A 14304-nucleotide genomic window follows, 5' to 3' on the forward strand; every position below is an offset into this window, starting at 1 on the left:
GAGAAACAGATTTTCATACTTTTAAAAGTGTCTCTCTTACAGCTGTGAAAGCTGAGTACAGTCTCAGTCATTAAAGGCACTCAGAAACAAACTCTGACAGGAAGACGTCTGGCAGACCCAAAGCCACAACTGAATCAGAGGACAAGTTTCTGAAAGTCAATGGCTTGTATGACGGACAGTTCACAGGACCACATCTTCAAATATAGCTTCATGATGATTATAGTCACCAAGTCTCAGCTTTGACTGCCAGTTACATGTTTGACAAGTCGAGTTCCTGCAAGAAAGCCATTGATAAGACAGCCCTGCGACAGACTGGCGACATTCATACCCTGCCTCTTGCCTATGGTAGCTGGGATAGGCTCCAAGTAATCTCCAAGGAGTTTGATTCCCTGATGATGCTAATGATTCTTTGACACCTGCAGGTTATAGAAAAGGCCATGAGTCACTGGTGTCAGTAATAGCAGACACAAAGAGGCTTTTAAAGCACTTCATACACAGTTCTACTTCCCATTTCCTGGAAATATTTCGACAGTCAGACACTTTTCATAATTTGTTTCCATGTGCTATCACAGTGGATCTAAAATACATCAAGTCCAGTTTTAAAATACTCGAGTCAATTAAACAAATCATAAAAGTCAGTTATATAATTAATGTGAACATGAGCTATTGTTACACTCATTTTTACTCCAGTCCTTGTACTTGACTATTTTCTGAGGAATGTTTTGTGGTTTGTTAAACCACTTGACACTGACCTGTGAATCATACATAAATCATCATAAATCATCATACTTAGCAAATACAAATTTTAAATACGGTAACATTTTTAACCACTTTGTTACTATCTTTGTGGGGATTTCCAGTTAGAGTTAATAAGATAAGATAAGATAAGATAAGATAAGATAAGATAAGATAAGATGACCTTTATTAGTCCCACAGGTGGGAAATTTGTTTCGTTACACCAAAAGTGCAAAGTTATGTAGCAGAAATTAGAAAATACTGGAATGCAATATAATAAAATAAAATAGAATAATATATACAATAGAATAAAATAGAATACAAATGCTATATACAACTGAGTAAGAAAATACAAAAGTACAACTATGTCAGAAAAAGAATTGCACATGCAGCAGTCTTATTGCACATGTGTGGGTTTTTAATAGCTGAGAACTTGGCAGATCTTGGCGTGTGTCGTTAAAAATACTGAGGAAACTGGAAAAGTGTAAGATAAAATAAATGGCAGACCTAAAAAAAACTATCTACTCTAGAAGAACATTATATTAAAATCAAGTCCTGACATAGGACCTCAGAGATGTACCTGGCTCTTCAGTTCACTCTTCACATCAACTGTTTGCTGAAGCTTTTAAAAAGGCGACTATAAGGAAGCCATTCCAAAGGAGGGAACGGGCTGAAAGGGGTGAGGTATGCTGATTACACAACAATGAGGCAGAGGCTTTTGTTATATCACTGTTAATGACTGTTGCTGATGACAGATTAGCTAGACAATGCCTAAATCTGGCCTAAGCTGGTGACATGGCAAAAATGCAATGTGGAGTTTTCCACTCCTGAGCTAAAATCATCATTTGTCAGGCTGATTAACTTGTGTTAGCTTGAAAACCGAAAGAGCCAATCTGCACCAGTCATTCAGAAGGTGTAAAGCTGGTCTGATGTGTAGTGAGAACAACATTAATAACCACCTTTGTGCAAATCAAACAACAGGTATGACCAATGGTGGGAAAGGTATGACCTTTGAAACCCCTATGCAGGAAGATGGTTTCGGTTTCTGATTTAAAAAAGTCCCAATCCCTGATCCTATGGGTCTAAGTCGGTATACAGCAGTCAGCTGGAGCCCATGTAGGTGACGGGACTCGCCAGTACTAACTACCTTGATTCCCTGCTAACCCTGATAAGAAGAAACCCGAGTAGCTTTGCAGGTGAAGGCTTGTCAGCCCCCTGTTAACAGTAGCTCCCGTCTTGATGGTGGTACTGGGATGGCTTTAGTAGCCTGGATAGCAGGCTCCAAGGAAAGATTTAACAGGCTAGGGTAACCTTTAAGAGCTATCTGCACTAATGAAGAAGAACACTCAGACTTCTACCTTTACCTCTCACAAAAGGTTGGTGAGGAAAGGTTAGAGAAAGGATAAGCACATTCAGGTCAAAGAATGCACTTATCTCCATGTTCCAACTAAAATCACCCAACTGTGAAAAGAAGCTGGGCTTCAGAGGAAGTGTGATGTAAAAACCCTTCTGGATTAACCATTGAAGCCAAAAAATACAAAACTAATCTGCAGGTTCACAGGTTGGGTTTTCCCTGCTGGATTTTTCAACTGTGACCTTCCTAGAGCCAATCTTCGCCCTCCGTTTGGCAAATCCGATCACGCCGCCATCTTCCTCATGCCAAAATACAAACAAAGGCTGAAACAGGAAGTTCCGGTTCAGAGGAAAGTCGCGCGCTGGACAGACCAATCGGTGGCCACGTTACAGGACGCACTCGACGACGCAGACTGGGACATGTTCAGAAACAGCTCCGATGATGACGTCAACGTGTTTACGGAAGCGGTTGTAATCCGCGTTACTGTAATCCGATTATTTTTTTCAATTAACGAATGTTACTTGAAACGAATGTAAGGGATTACTATTGCAAAATAAGTAATTAGGTTATTGTTACTTTCCCGTAGCCACGCTGCGTAATTGCGTTACTAAACCGTGATTCTGTTTGTGAGAGTGTCTCAAGACAGTGACGTATGAGTGTGCAACATCTGTGGCAGCAACAGACGTGTGCAGATTAACAATGGATAATATGGAGTGATGGAGAGAGTATGACCATGCAGCGTTTAAAGTGTGGAAGTAATCACATTACTCTGAGTTTGATTCCGTAAAAAGTGACACAAACATTAGTGTCTGCTGTTCACTCTGCGTGGGAAGAAAACTTCTTTCTACAGCGAAAAATGAAACTTCAAATCTGAGCAAGCAATTTTTTTGGAGAGGTAATCAGTAATTAGTTACTGATTACTTTTTTCAAGTACCTTGACCAACACTGGTAACGAGTACATGCTCATGTTAATATTTTGGGTAATCCTTTGATCAGTATTAAGAGATTGTGCAACTGTGTTAACCATGAGTAAAATCACATTTAAGTGATGGTTCTGTCTTTAACCGTGACAACACTTAATACTATTTTTCTAATACAGGATTATGTTTATGATTAGTTGGCCACACAGTTGTAATCTTCCTGCATTCCTTCACACACAGAACTGCCAGGGTTTACGCTGGGTCATGTCCACAGACACTCATGAACCTCAGTCACTGGAAGAGGCAGTTCTACTACTCAAACTACATTTCTCATTTATTGATCACATTTATATTTTATCTTTTATTAAGAATTAAAAATGCTTTATTGTTGGAAAGTAGGGAAACGCTCTGGTTTAGCACTGATCATTTTTACTCACATAAGCCTGGATATTAGGACCTGTTAGCCTCTTAGCTGTGATGTAGGGGCAGGGGGAACTTCTCCTTCTACCCCAGGTCACATGACACAATCCCACTTTTAGTCACTATTTTAAGACTTTTGGTTACATCGTTTGGTCTTCATGAGCAAAGGATAGCTTGGTTCTCATTAATTAGTAACATGTCATCATCTTGCCTTGCTGTTTCGGGTTTAGTCATCTCAGTATTTAGCTCAAAGTACTTTTATTTTGAAATTATTTAAAGGCAATGTTTTGATCTAAATATGATCGCATGTGTCATATGATATGATACAGGGTGAGCCCATATCATATATCATGGAGTGGGGTACGCTTCTGCTTTCTGAAATTGAGGGTCAAATAAAATTCATGGTGTTGAGTTGGTCATTGTGATAGTCACAGCGTCCCACCTAACACTGTTTGTAACAGCTGCTAATAGCTAACCTGTTAGCTGTCAGTCAGTTCACCTTTCTTTGCAAACAGTTTCTCAAACGCTGACGTTCCTCAGTCGCCTTTCTGTCCCTTTTCTTTCTTTTCGACACAGCGTGCATTAGCAACAACCATGACAGAATAAATGAGCAGTTGTGTAGACAAATAGTAAAAGAAGACGAGTTTTTAGGAGGAGTCTTTATCTTACAATATAAAGGCCTCAAGGCAGCTGTTGTGGATTGGTGGTAAATATGTTTAAATTGAACTGAATTACTGCGTATCATAGGACGTCATGTAGGCATGTAATAGTGCATGTTTGGTAGGTGGGTACACTAGTGTCTATCATGGACTACAGTGCAGTGTAACATGTTACATTTCATTAACCATGCAACAGTCATGTGCCATGACGAGGGCCTGTGTTCTGGCATAACGTACTCTGCAGTGTGGTGCAAAGTTTTGCTGCAGGTAAAATTCCTCAATACAGATCAATCAGAATCAGTTGTACCTTTTAGTGTGTTTTATTTTTTTCTTGATCTGAGAAAAAAGTAAAACGTCTGACATTTCCCACAGTGCTGTAGTGGTTAGCACTCACAGAACAGCACACACACCTGGACAGGTCAGGGCAGGCATCCATAAAATTAAACCTAAACACATGCAGCTTTGCCACATTCCTGACTAAAACAATGAGCCTTCTGTGCTGAAGGATCTCATAAGTCAAACATAAATGAGTCGTTAAAGTCCCTGTCTGAATGCCAGCATGACTGTGGTGCTGCCCCAAGCTTTCAGTGAACATTCCTGTTTAGATCACACTTCATAAACTGAAAGACTTTCTGTCTGTGAACCAGTAAGACTGGCAGGGATAAGGACAGTGATGAGAGCATTAAAGTGACACATTTTGCTGTTAAATTGCTACATAAAAATAGATCTGCTAACCCCAGGGTGCTGTCCATTGTTACTATAAATGGGATACTCTGCTCCGGTGAGCAAGTTTGGAGGCGTTGTTTGTAGTTACGTGTCTGTGCTTTATTTAGAAAAACAAAAACAAAAAAACAGTTTCCTGTTTCCATCCCAGCTCTCAAAGTTATCACTGCGTCTTTTGTCACTTGAAAATTACTCATCTATTCAGATATACTCTTTTTTTCCATGCATGTCTCACTTGCCAAGAGATGATAGAGAAAGTTCTCTGTAGTCATAAGCCAAGGACACAGTTAGACTTTGATCAAAAAAGCTATTGTAAATACGTTGATCTGGACACATTGTTACATAACAGATTCCACAGCCAGTCACACCTGTTATATCTGTATTTATCTTTTTTGTATGCATCACAAGATTTTACAATGATTTTTAATTTATTGCCCATTTATGCCAACAGGTTTAATGAATTTCTTTGTTTAATTTTCCTACCTTTGTTCAGACCACAGTTTCAGTTTATTTGTGTTTTATCTGAGTTTTTCCTTTTTGACTGCATCTCAGAGGGAAGCTCTGTATTTTGTGTGCTAGCAGTGAAAAGTATATGATGTAATAAATTATCATGTTTTTGTTGATTATTCTGCCCAATGGTAATAAAGCTATTTCATTAATTTCACCCCAGCAAGTCTGATTAAAATTTCATTTACACTGGCAAAGCATACGTCTTTGGGTTTTGCAACTTTTAATTGAAATAATGAAATGATCCCAGTGCTTTTATCAGCCTGCGCTTCTTTGTTCAAATTTCCTTCCTGGAAAATTGTTGCTATTTCAGTGTTTTGACATGAGCAAAAACAAAGTCATGAATTGTAAAGTAACCTCAAAAGACATTGGTGAAACGTCAACCACACCCTGTGTGAGCTGTCTATAAAGATGCAGCAGCTGAACAGCTTCTGCATCCACCAGACGCCTGGTACAGCAGGTAAGCAGCTCACCTCCTCATTTCGTCTCGATACATGCTCAATCGTACAGGTAAGGAAGTCCCAGAAAGCTGATTCTGTTCATGTGGATGTTGCATTTTCAGTGGGAGAAAATTCAACATCCAGATGAGAAGAATCAGATTTCTGGGTTCTCCTCACAGCATTGATTTACTTTACTGTTCCAGCATTTATACACACTGAAGTTCTTATAACCAAATGCTGGTCAGACTTTGACTGTAGGTTAACTGCAGAGGACCAACATCATGACTCCAGCTTTCTTCTTCTCCCTCTTCCTGTCAATGACGGTCGTTTCTCTGGTACGTTTGACTCTTGTTGTTTTGGTAAAGTTGTTAAACGCTGCCTGCTGTTCTGTGAAAGCCGTGAACTTCTCACCATGTCTGCTTATACCAGTGACCACGATACCAAAATCTGTCAGTGTGATTTTAAACGCGATGAACAGCAAGTTAATGTGTTTGCTGTTTTTGTACTGCAGAGGGCTGCTGTCATCAAAGATCCAAGTGGTGCGTTGAACGATAAAATACTTCCCAGATGTTAAAGTTAAATTGTATCTGAGAGCTTATAGTTAACATGCTGCCACTCCCTTGTGTCCTCAGATGAGTTTTTGGGTGCCTCAGCGATCATTGAAAAAGTCAACGCTGACATATGTAAGTGAAAATGTACATAATAAAACTCTTTTGGTTAACATAGAAATACTGGAGGAAAAATGGAAATTTCCAGAGCCTGTTAACAGAAAATAGATGGCCAACACTCATGATGATCAATCACTCACTTTCTCCTTTTTGTTTTACATTTTATCACTTAGCATTCAACAAGTAAACATGCATTCTGTGAACATCCATCCACTCTCTGTTTGTTGTGCTGCAGCAAAAGGCCTGGTTCATGGCGACATTGCACCCACTTTAACCAAGAATGCTGATCCATGCACAGCCACTGGCTGCAAGTGGCCCAAAAGTGGAAGCCACGTCACTGTACCTGTCTCCATCTCCTCTGTATATTGTAAGCAACACAAACTTTACCCTTAAACACTGACTTCAGATATTTCTCCCTTGGATGCTCATTAAACTTGTTGTCAAATGTCATCTTTATTAAAGAGTTAAAAGACAGACCAGGAAACACGAGCTGTTTAGGCTGAAGGATGAAATATGTAATGAATCAAATAGATATATAATTTAGGTTGTTTCTAGAATAAGTCACTTGAACTGAAATTATGTAAACTGAAAATAATAACATGTTTAGAAACCAGCTTCACAGAGAAAACTAAAACTCTGTGACAACTACAGCAAACAGATCCACAAACGTGTCAAATTATGTTTTCATTTAATGTTGATTTCCATTCTCCTGGGAATGGAAGCATGGGAAGTATGAGAGTTATGGGGATATCGACTCTTTATGTTTAAAATTCACTGTGAAATATGGTGACTAGCAAGTACAGGGAAACTCCACACACAGAAAGCCAACACAACCTTTTTACAACGCGGTGACACCACTGATGTTGCCACATGGATAGCTGAAACTGTTTGTTATACTTGTAATTTTATTGTCACAGTGGCAGTGTCAACAGTCTCCTAAGCACAGTTTAGATTGCTAATATTAAATATACAGACGACTGTCAGGTGTCACGTGATGAGAGGGGAAGCACGAAAATATACATAAACATTGCTAAGCTGTTGAATTTTTTCTCATAAAGCATGTCTGAGAAATTCAACTCAATGCATCAAATAAACTACACATGAAGGTGATGCAGTGTTACTGTTGTTCAAAGAAGCTCCTCAGCAGACTCGTATTTGTTTGTGCAGCCACCCAGGAGCGCAACATCATCATCAGTGCCCTGCTCACCTTCCACGAGTCCACCTGCATTCGCTTCGTCTGGAGGACAGACCAAGTCAATTACCTTTACTTCTTCTCTGGAGAAGGGTGAGAATGCACTCCCTGTACTGACACTGTATGACAAGACAGGACTGACACACTCACGTCCTCAAAACCCTTTAAAATGTAAATAATTATTGCAAATATTCTATTTGTATCATGTGACAGCTCCATCCTGTGCTGAAATTCTACTGTAAAATGTCCAGCTTTATTATTGTTTGCTACTATATGAAATGTATACCCTTCATAAGAGGGTAAATAGCATTTTGACGATCTGTTCTCAATTATTTCACATACTGTTTAGTCCACTCGTGCCAGGACTAGAGACTGGCATCTTGTAAGGCAATAAGATTAATCTGGAGTGGGTTGTTAAATGATCAAGGGAAAACAGATCTTTAAAAACCTTAGGAGATTGGTTAGACCGGTATCTTTTTATTTATTTTGGCTGATAGTAGATAACTGTTTGTGTGTCAATCTCAATCGTTTTTTAACAATCTTACTGTGTATCAGGTGTTATTCGTACGTGGGCCGTCAGAGCCGAGGACAGGGAATCTCCCTCCAGAGAAACGGTTGCTTGTTCCAGTCAACGGTGCAACACGAGGTTCTTCATGCTCTGGGCTTCCACCATGAGCAGGTCCGCTCCGACAGGGACCAGTATGTGAAGATCCTCACCGAGAACATCATCCCGGGTCAGCTCAACTACACAAACCTTTGGTTACACTTCACATTAGTCCAGGACAGCAGACACTCTGTTTTATACCAATGAGCATTTTACAAGTAAGCTGTGCTTTTCCAAGCTCAGCAGATAAGACAGCAGTGCATCCGGTATTCCTTTGGTCCCGAGACTCTCAAACCAATAATAATAAATGTTTGTAAGACTTCAAAGGCATCATGTCAGGAATGTAGAAGTATCTCAGTCACTTTATTTGACGGGAAATAGAAAGTGTGGAAGTAACAATGCAACATGGAGTAACTACTAAGCATGATACTTTACTGCTTGGGGGGATACAAAATAGTAAAACCAATTATATAGTAGTAAATAGTCTTTTGTGAGTATAAATAGTAGATATATGTCTTCATGATATGGAAGCATTTATTCATGTACATGTAAAAAATTTTTGCCATAGCACTTTCTTTGTTGCTTTGCAGTAGTCATTCATGTTTAACCTTCTTCCTCATTTTCGCTCGGAATGTAAATGTTATATTGTAAATACGTCACGGCTGGTTCAGCAGTCATGTGGTGTTGTGAGAAAAAGGATCCAAAATGCAGGTACTGGCTAGGGTGCGAGTGAGTGTTTATTTATAGTAAAAGCAAAGTAAAAAAACAGAAAGAGCAGAACGGGGAGTTAACAATACCTAAACTGGGGAAAAGTAAAGAACTAACCTGAAACCATACGCACAGAGAATGTTGGGCAGAGAGACACAGAAATTACACCCGGTTACACAGATGACGCAACGAGGAACACAGGCAGGCACACACTATACACACAAGGTAATGAGGGAATGACACACCAGAGGGGAACACAGCTGAACCTAATTAGACACGACGAGACCCAGACCTTCAAAGTAAAACAGGAAACTCAAACTGTTTTACAAACACAAACTCAGGGACACAAACAGAGCACAACAGGGAAGAACTCAGGTGGGATAATAAAGCACTGAACACCAGAACCAAACCCTAACAACTAATACAAAATCAACAATAAGCTCAAAACACTGGGTCACCGACCCAGGACCATGACAAAATATACCAACATGCAGACCTTATGGTTAGATAATTGTCATCTTCACAGAGCTGAGAGCAAAGATTTGTAGTTGAATATCGTGGCAGCCACGACAGAGTAACATTTAAACATTTGTCTCCTGGAAATATCTGTGCAGGACAAGAGAGCAACTTTGAGAAAGTGCTTACCAACAATTTGCAGACTCCCTATGACTTCAACTCTGTCATGCAATATGGCAGGTGAGTTTGATGGAGCTTGTAAGGTGTTGTGTTACCTTTCATGTTTTGCATTTTCTGAGAGAAAATGTCATCCAGAATTTAAAAAACACGGATTCATTGCTAGGATTTTAGTGTGACTATTCAATACTTTTAAAGGCCTATTTTCTCCCCTGTTCATAAATATTCTCTATATAAGAATGAATGCTGCATATATGAGCATGGTACAGTCACAGTATATGCTGTCGTTTGTTCTTTTAGATACTCCTTCTCCAGGAATGGGCAGCCAACGATTGTTGCTAGGTCCAATCCTAATCTTGACTTCGGAAATGCTTTTCAGATGAGCGCCAATGACATTGCTCGTATAAACAGGCTTTATGAATGCTGTGAGTAATTAAGACACACAATAAGACAAAACAACAAACATACTTTCTTTTTGTAAGAATCACATACTTCACAGTACTCACTGGATTTCATCATTTTTTCTCAAACCAGAACTTTGGAATGACAATTCAACTCTACATCCAAATACTTCAGTTCTCAAAACATCAGGATTACAAGAAGGAGCATGTCGTCGATGCTGCAAAAATATGAAAGAAACAGGAAATGTGCTGCAAAGTTTTGCAAATATGTCACATTTGTCACAATTGAGAGATCAAGATCTGAGTCTTTGTGTTAGAGAATATGCTTATATGCCAGAGGGGTCATTATGTTTCTCATCTTTGTTAGTCAACTATGACTACCTGATTTCTTTCTTCTTTCTTGTAATTTGATAATAATTCAGATTCTAATTGTAAATGATGCAGACATAGCCCCAAGCCTTGTGACCACCACTCGCTTCAAACAATAATCCTGGAATCATCATGATTGTTGTCTCACTCTGTAGTAAATTAAAGTAATATTAGCATGACATGTCTAACATTAGCCATGTTGAAATCACCAAGTCAAACTAAGGAATATTTAATCCCACCATACATAACTTTGGCAGCATCTTCTCTTTTTTTTTTTTCATGCCATCTTTTTTCTTCGGGTTGCTCGTCTCTTTCTGTAATAAAAGTTGAATCGAATAAAATCCCATATTTCCAGCAAAAGGGGGCAGTATTGTTTCATTATTTTACAGAGATGTAGAGGACAGTGCAGTGTATCCCCAAAGTCCTTAGAGCACCATGATTGTTTAAGCTTTATCACAGCAGGTTTCTTTGAGCAGTGTGTTCAACTCAAAGTTATGTTAGAAATAGCTGTTGTGGTTAAAGTTGGACAAAATGTTACCAGTGACTTTTTCAGTGTGCAAGAAATGCATAAATTTGACTTTATAAATAAATGTTCCGCATTTAAAACCTGAAAAATCATAACAATATTATTGAACAGGGTATTAGAAGTATGTAAAGCAGCGCCTGCAGAAGCGTTTCTTAAGTTAATATTTATGCAGCATTGTAATATCGTAGCCAGTCAAAGTCACACAAATCTTTATTTGTGGGTCCAAAAGTCCCACATTTTACTCATTTAAGTGAAAGTTAAAATCTGCAAATTGTAGATTATTGTCACAATACTTTTCTTTTTATCAAAATGTCTTTCTCAACATATCTTCCCTCCTTTTTCTTTAACAGCAACAGAATTTTGTAAAAAATATTTTTTCTCGGTCAACTAGTAGCTCTTGTAAAAGTGTGTTTAGGCTCATTATCCCGCTCCAGTATCAATAATTCTCCAGAACGATTTCAACCAAAGAGGGAAACATACTACTTCCTCTTGGGCAGGTGGAGTCAATTCAGTCCAGGTAACTCCAGAACAGCCAAACTTGAATATTCCCACCACCACCATGATGCACCGTACAGTTATGGGATCCGATTATTTGTCACTGTTACTGTTTCTACTAGTTCCAGTTCACAAAGTTGCCTTTGTCTGTTTGTCTGTGTAACTAATTAAGTATACAAGCTGGGAATGTTAAATGGTGGCATTTAAGGAGCTGCTGGCTAACAGCTTAGTTTCCTGGTCTAATGCTGAGTGACAGCTACGTTTTAAGGTGAAATGATAGTTTGGAGATCTCAGACACTTGGGGAACAAAACAAATGAGCAGCATAGAATGACGTTCAGCTGAGGTCCCATAAAATACTGCCAGCCCTTTTGTCCTGCAAGTCGCTTTGTAACCCACCTTCACCCCAGTTCCTCCATTGCATGCTGTGTATGACTCAGACATGCCCGATATGCTCTGTGGTGGGGTCTTGTTCCTGCTCTCACTGCCTTTAACTTATGCACAGGAATATATGAGAAATGTTAATATACATGTAAATGACTAATGACTGATTCTACTAGAGTGCTCCTGACACATAGTTTTGGCTACAACAGTTTCAATGTCATACTGGAAAGCCTTTGGGTCAGCTGTGACTAAACAAAGGCGCACAAGTCTTGTCCTTGTCCACAGACATGTACTGTTTACTAAGGGAGTGGGAGTTTTCTTTATTTTATTTTTCATATGAGTTCTTTAAAAAGCCAAATGCTCTGGGTCTCCTTTGTCCAGCTGATGGACAGAGCCCACATAAACAGAGCATTTCTCTATACCTTTCTCTGTGTTTCTCTTTGCATCTTTGCTGTTTATTTCACTCAAGTGAATCATCACTCAATGGTAGTGGGCCTCGGATCCTAGCTCAGTGCACTTGTGCAATCATTTTCGTAGTAAAAACTAAAATTAGGAGAATTTTTAGCACTAGCAGAAAATGGATTCCCATGGAAAGCTTTATTTTGAAAGGTGTCCCTCTCATCTAATGTGCTGCAGGCATCCACGCACTCAGATATGAGTACAAATATGTTCAAATAAACACCAGCAATCCCTACAGTGTCTGGCTCTGTGTGTTGTTCTGTGGCTGAAACACAGAAAAAATTTTGCAGCCCAGTCTCCTGCTAAACAATTGCTAAACTCCTGTGATCAGTGGTTTCCAGGAGCGGGGCATTTCTCCATAGCTTGGTTGTAATGAGTGGTTCTTTAAGATACTTTTACCTTCTTCTTAGCTCCAAGCAGTCTGTCCCATTCACCTCAGAGAACTGCCACTCACTCAATATTTTCTCTTTTTTGGACAGGAACACATCATAAATAGGGTGAGTAACAAAACACATGGCAGTTTAGGCTGCAGGAAGCGGGCATTTGGTTAAATGAAAGAGACAAAAATAAATACAGAATTAAAAAACACCACTCAAAGTAGACTCCAGAGTCTCCCATCTTTTTTTAATCTAAAGTCTAATAACAGAGCCAAGAGATATAAAAGAAAACATCATCTGAGTCCACTTCATCTGTTGGATGCTAAAAAAAATCTTGTATGTCTACGTATTTATGTATGTCGGCAATTGTATGGATTTGTCTCTTGAATAATTAAATTATTGGTTAATTGCAGTAGTTGAGGTGGTAAATTCTATCATCAACTAATCAGCGTTGATTGATGCTGGGTCTGCCCATGCTGGAGAGATTATATCTCTCAGGCCTGGGAATGCCTCGGTGTTCCCCCAGACAAGCTGGAGGAGGGGACTGGGGAGAGAGAGTTCTGGGTTTCTCTGCTGAGGCTGCTGGCCACACAACCTAGCCCTGAATGCACAGGAGAAGATGGATGGATTCATGGATGGATGGATGGATTCATGGATGGATGGATGGATTCAAGGATGGGTCGACGGATTCATAGATGGATGGGTGGATGGATAGATGGATGGATGGATTCATGGATGGGTGGGTGGATGGATGGATGGATGGATGGATTCATGGATGGATGAATGGATGGATTCATGGATGGATGGGTGGATGGGTGGATGAGTGGATTCATGGATGGATGGATGGATGGATTCATGGATGGATGGATGGATGGATGGATGGATGGATGGATGGATGGGTGGGTGGGTGGGTGGGTGGATGGATGGATTCATGGATGGATGGATGGAACTCATCAGTGTGTGACTTGGTATTTGAGGTCATTCTCTCCTCACCCACAACCGATCGTAGCAGATGGCCGCCCCTCCCTAAGCCTGGTGATCCATGAGGTTTCTTCCTGGGAAAAGGGACTTCCTTCCGTCTGTCGTCAAGCGCTTTCTCATAAGAGCCCACATGATTGTTGGGGTTTTGTTTGTATTACTGCAGGGTCTAATGTTTCTATAATTATGTTATTGTGTTTACAGAGTAAATAGGCATAATGTCCCTACATACCTACTATAATGGAACTGCATTGAGAGCGTGACTCAATATAACAAGTGAAAGTTTCACTTCCTGGGGAAAGTGTGTGACTCTTGTTGTCCTTGTTGCATTTTTTTCTATATAATTTTGGATGCATGTTTCGGCTTGTTGCCATGCTGCAGAACAAACTGGGACTGATCAGATGCTACCCTGAGGGTTCTGTGTAATTGATAAGAATCTGACAATTTTACTTTTTCTGTGTTTTGCCAGCACTGTATGAGTCTTTGCCACTGGCACACTGTAAAAAGGCTCATGGGAGTTGTACCTCCAGCTATTGGTTTAGTGATGTGGGCCATACACTGTGTTATCATTAATATATTTAAATGGAGAACTAATACATTGTGGGATTTTGTTTAAAGAAGTGTAAGGCACAAATGTTGGTTTCTGAATTCTCTTATCTGCTCTCAGGTCAGCCCAAATTGTCTGCAGGTTTCAGGAGACAGGGAAGGATCTGCAGGCAAGTGGGGGGAAGAATTAAACACCTTTCTTACTGTC

At 39.7% G+C, this 14304-nt stretch overlaps 1 protein-coding gene across 1 annotated transcript; it reads left to right on the forward strand.

Moving 5' to 3' along the window:
• The first annotated feature begins 6039 nt into the window (after window positions 1-6039).
• On the forward strand, window positions 6040-9996 carry LOC146719176 (high choriolytic enzyme 1-like). Its single transcript, XM_085454741.1, has 8 exons — window positions 6040-6093; window positions 6270-6297; window positions 6391-6441; window positions 6662-6793; window positions 7594-7711; window positions 8174-8352; window positions 9545-9626; window positions 9864-9996. Exons 1-8 carry the CDS (start codon window positions 6040-6042, stop codon window positions 9994-9996), a joined length of 777 nt encoding a protein of 258 aa, XP_085310867.1.
• The last annotated feature ends 4308 nt before the right edge of the window (window positions 9997-14304 follow it).

This window comes from Copadichromis virginalis, linkage group LG1 (genome assembly GCF_057382275.1).
Source record: "Copadichromis virginalis isolate Kocher_CV1m ecotype Utaka linkage group LG1, C_Virginalis_male_GT1.1, whole genome shotgun sequence".
NCBI classification, from domain to species: Eukaryota; Metazoa; Chordata; class Actinopteri; order Cichliformes; family Cichlidae; genus Copadichromis; species Copadichromis virginalis.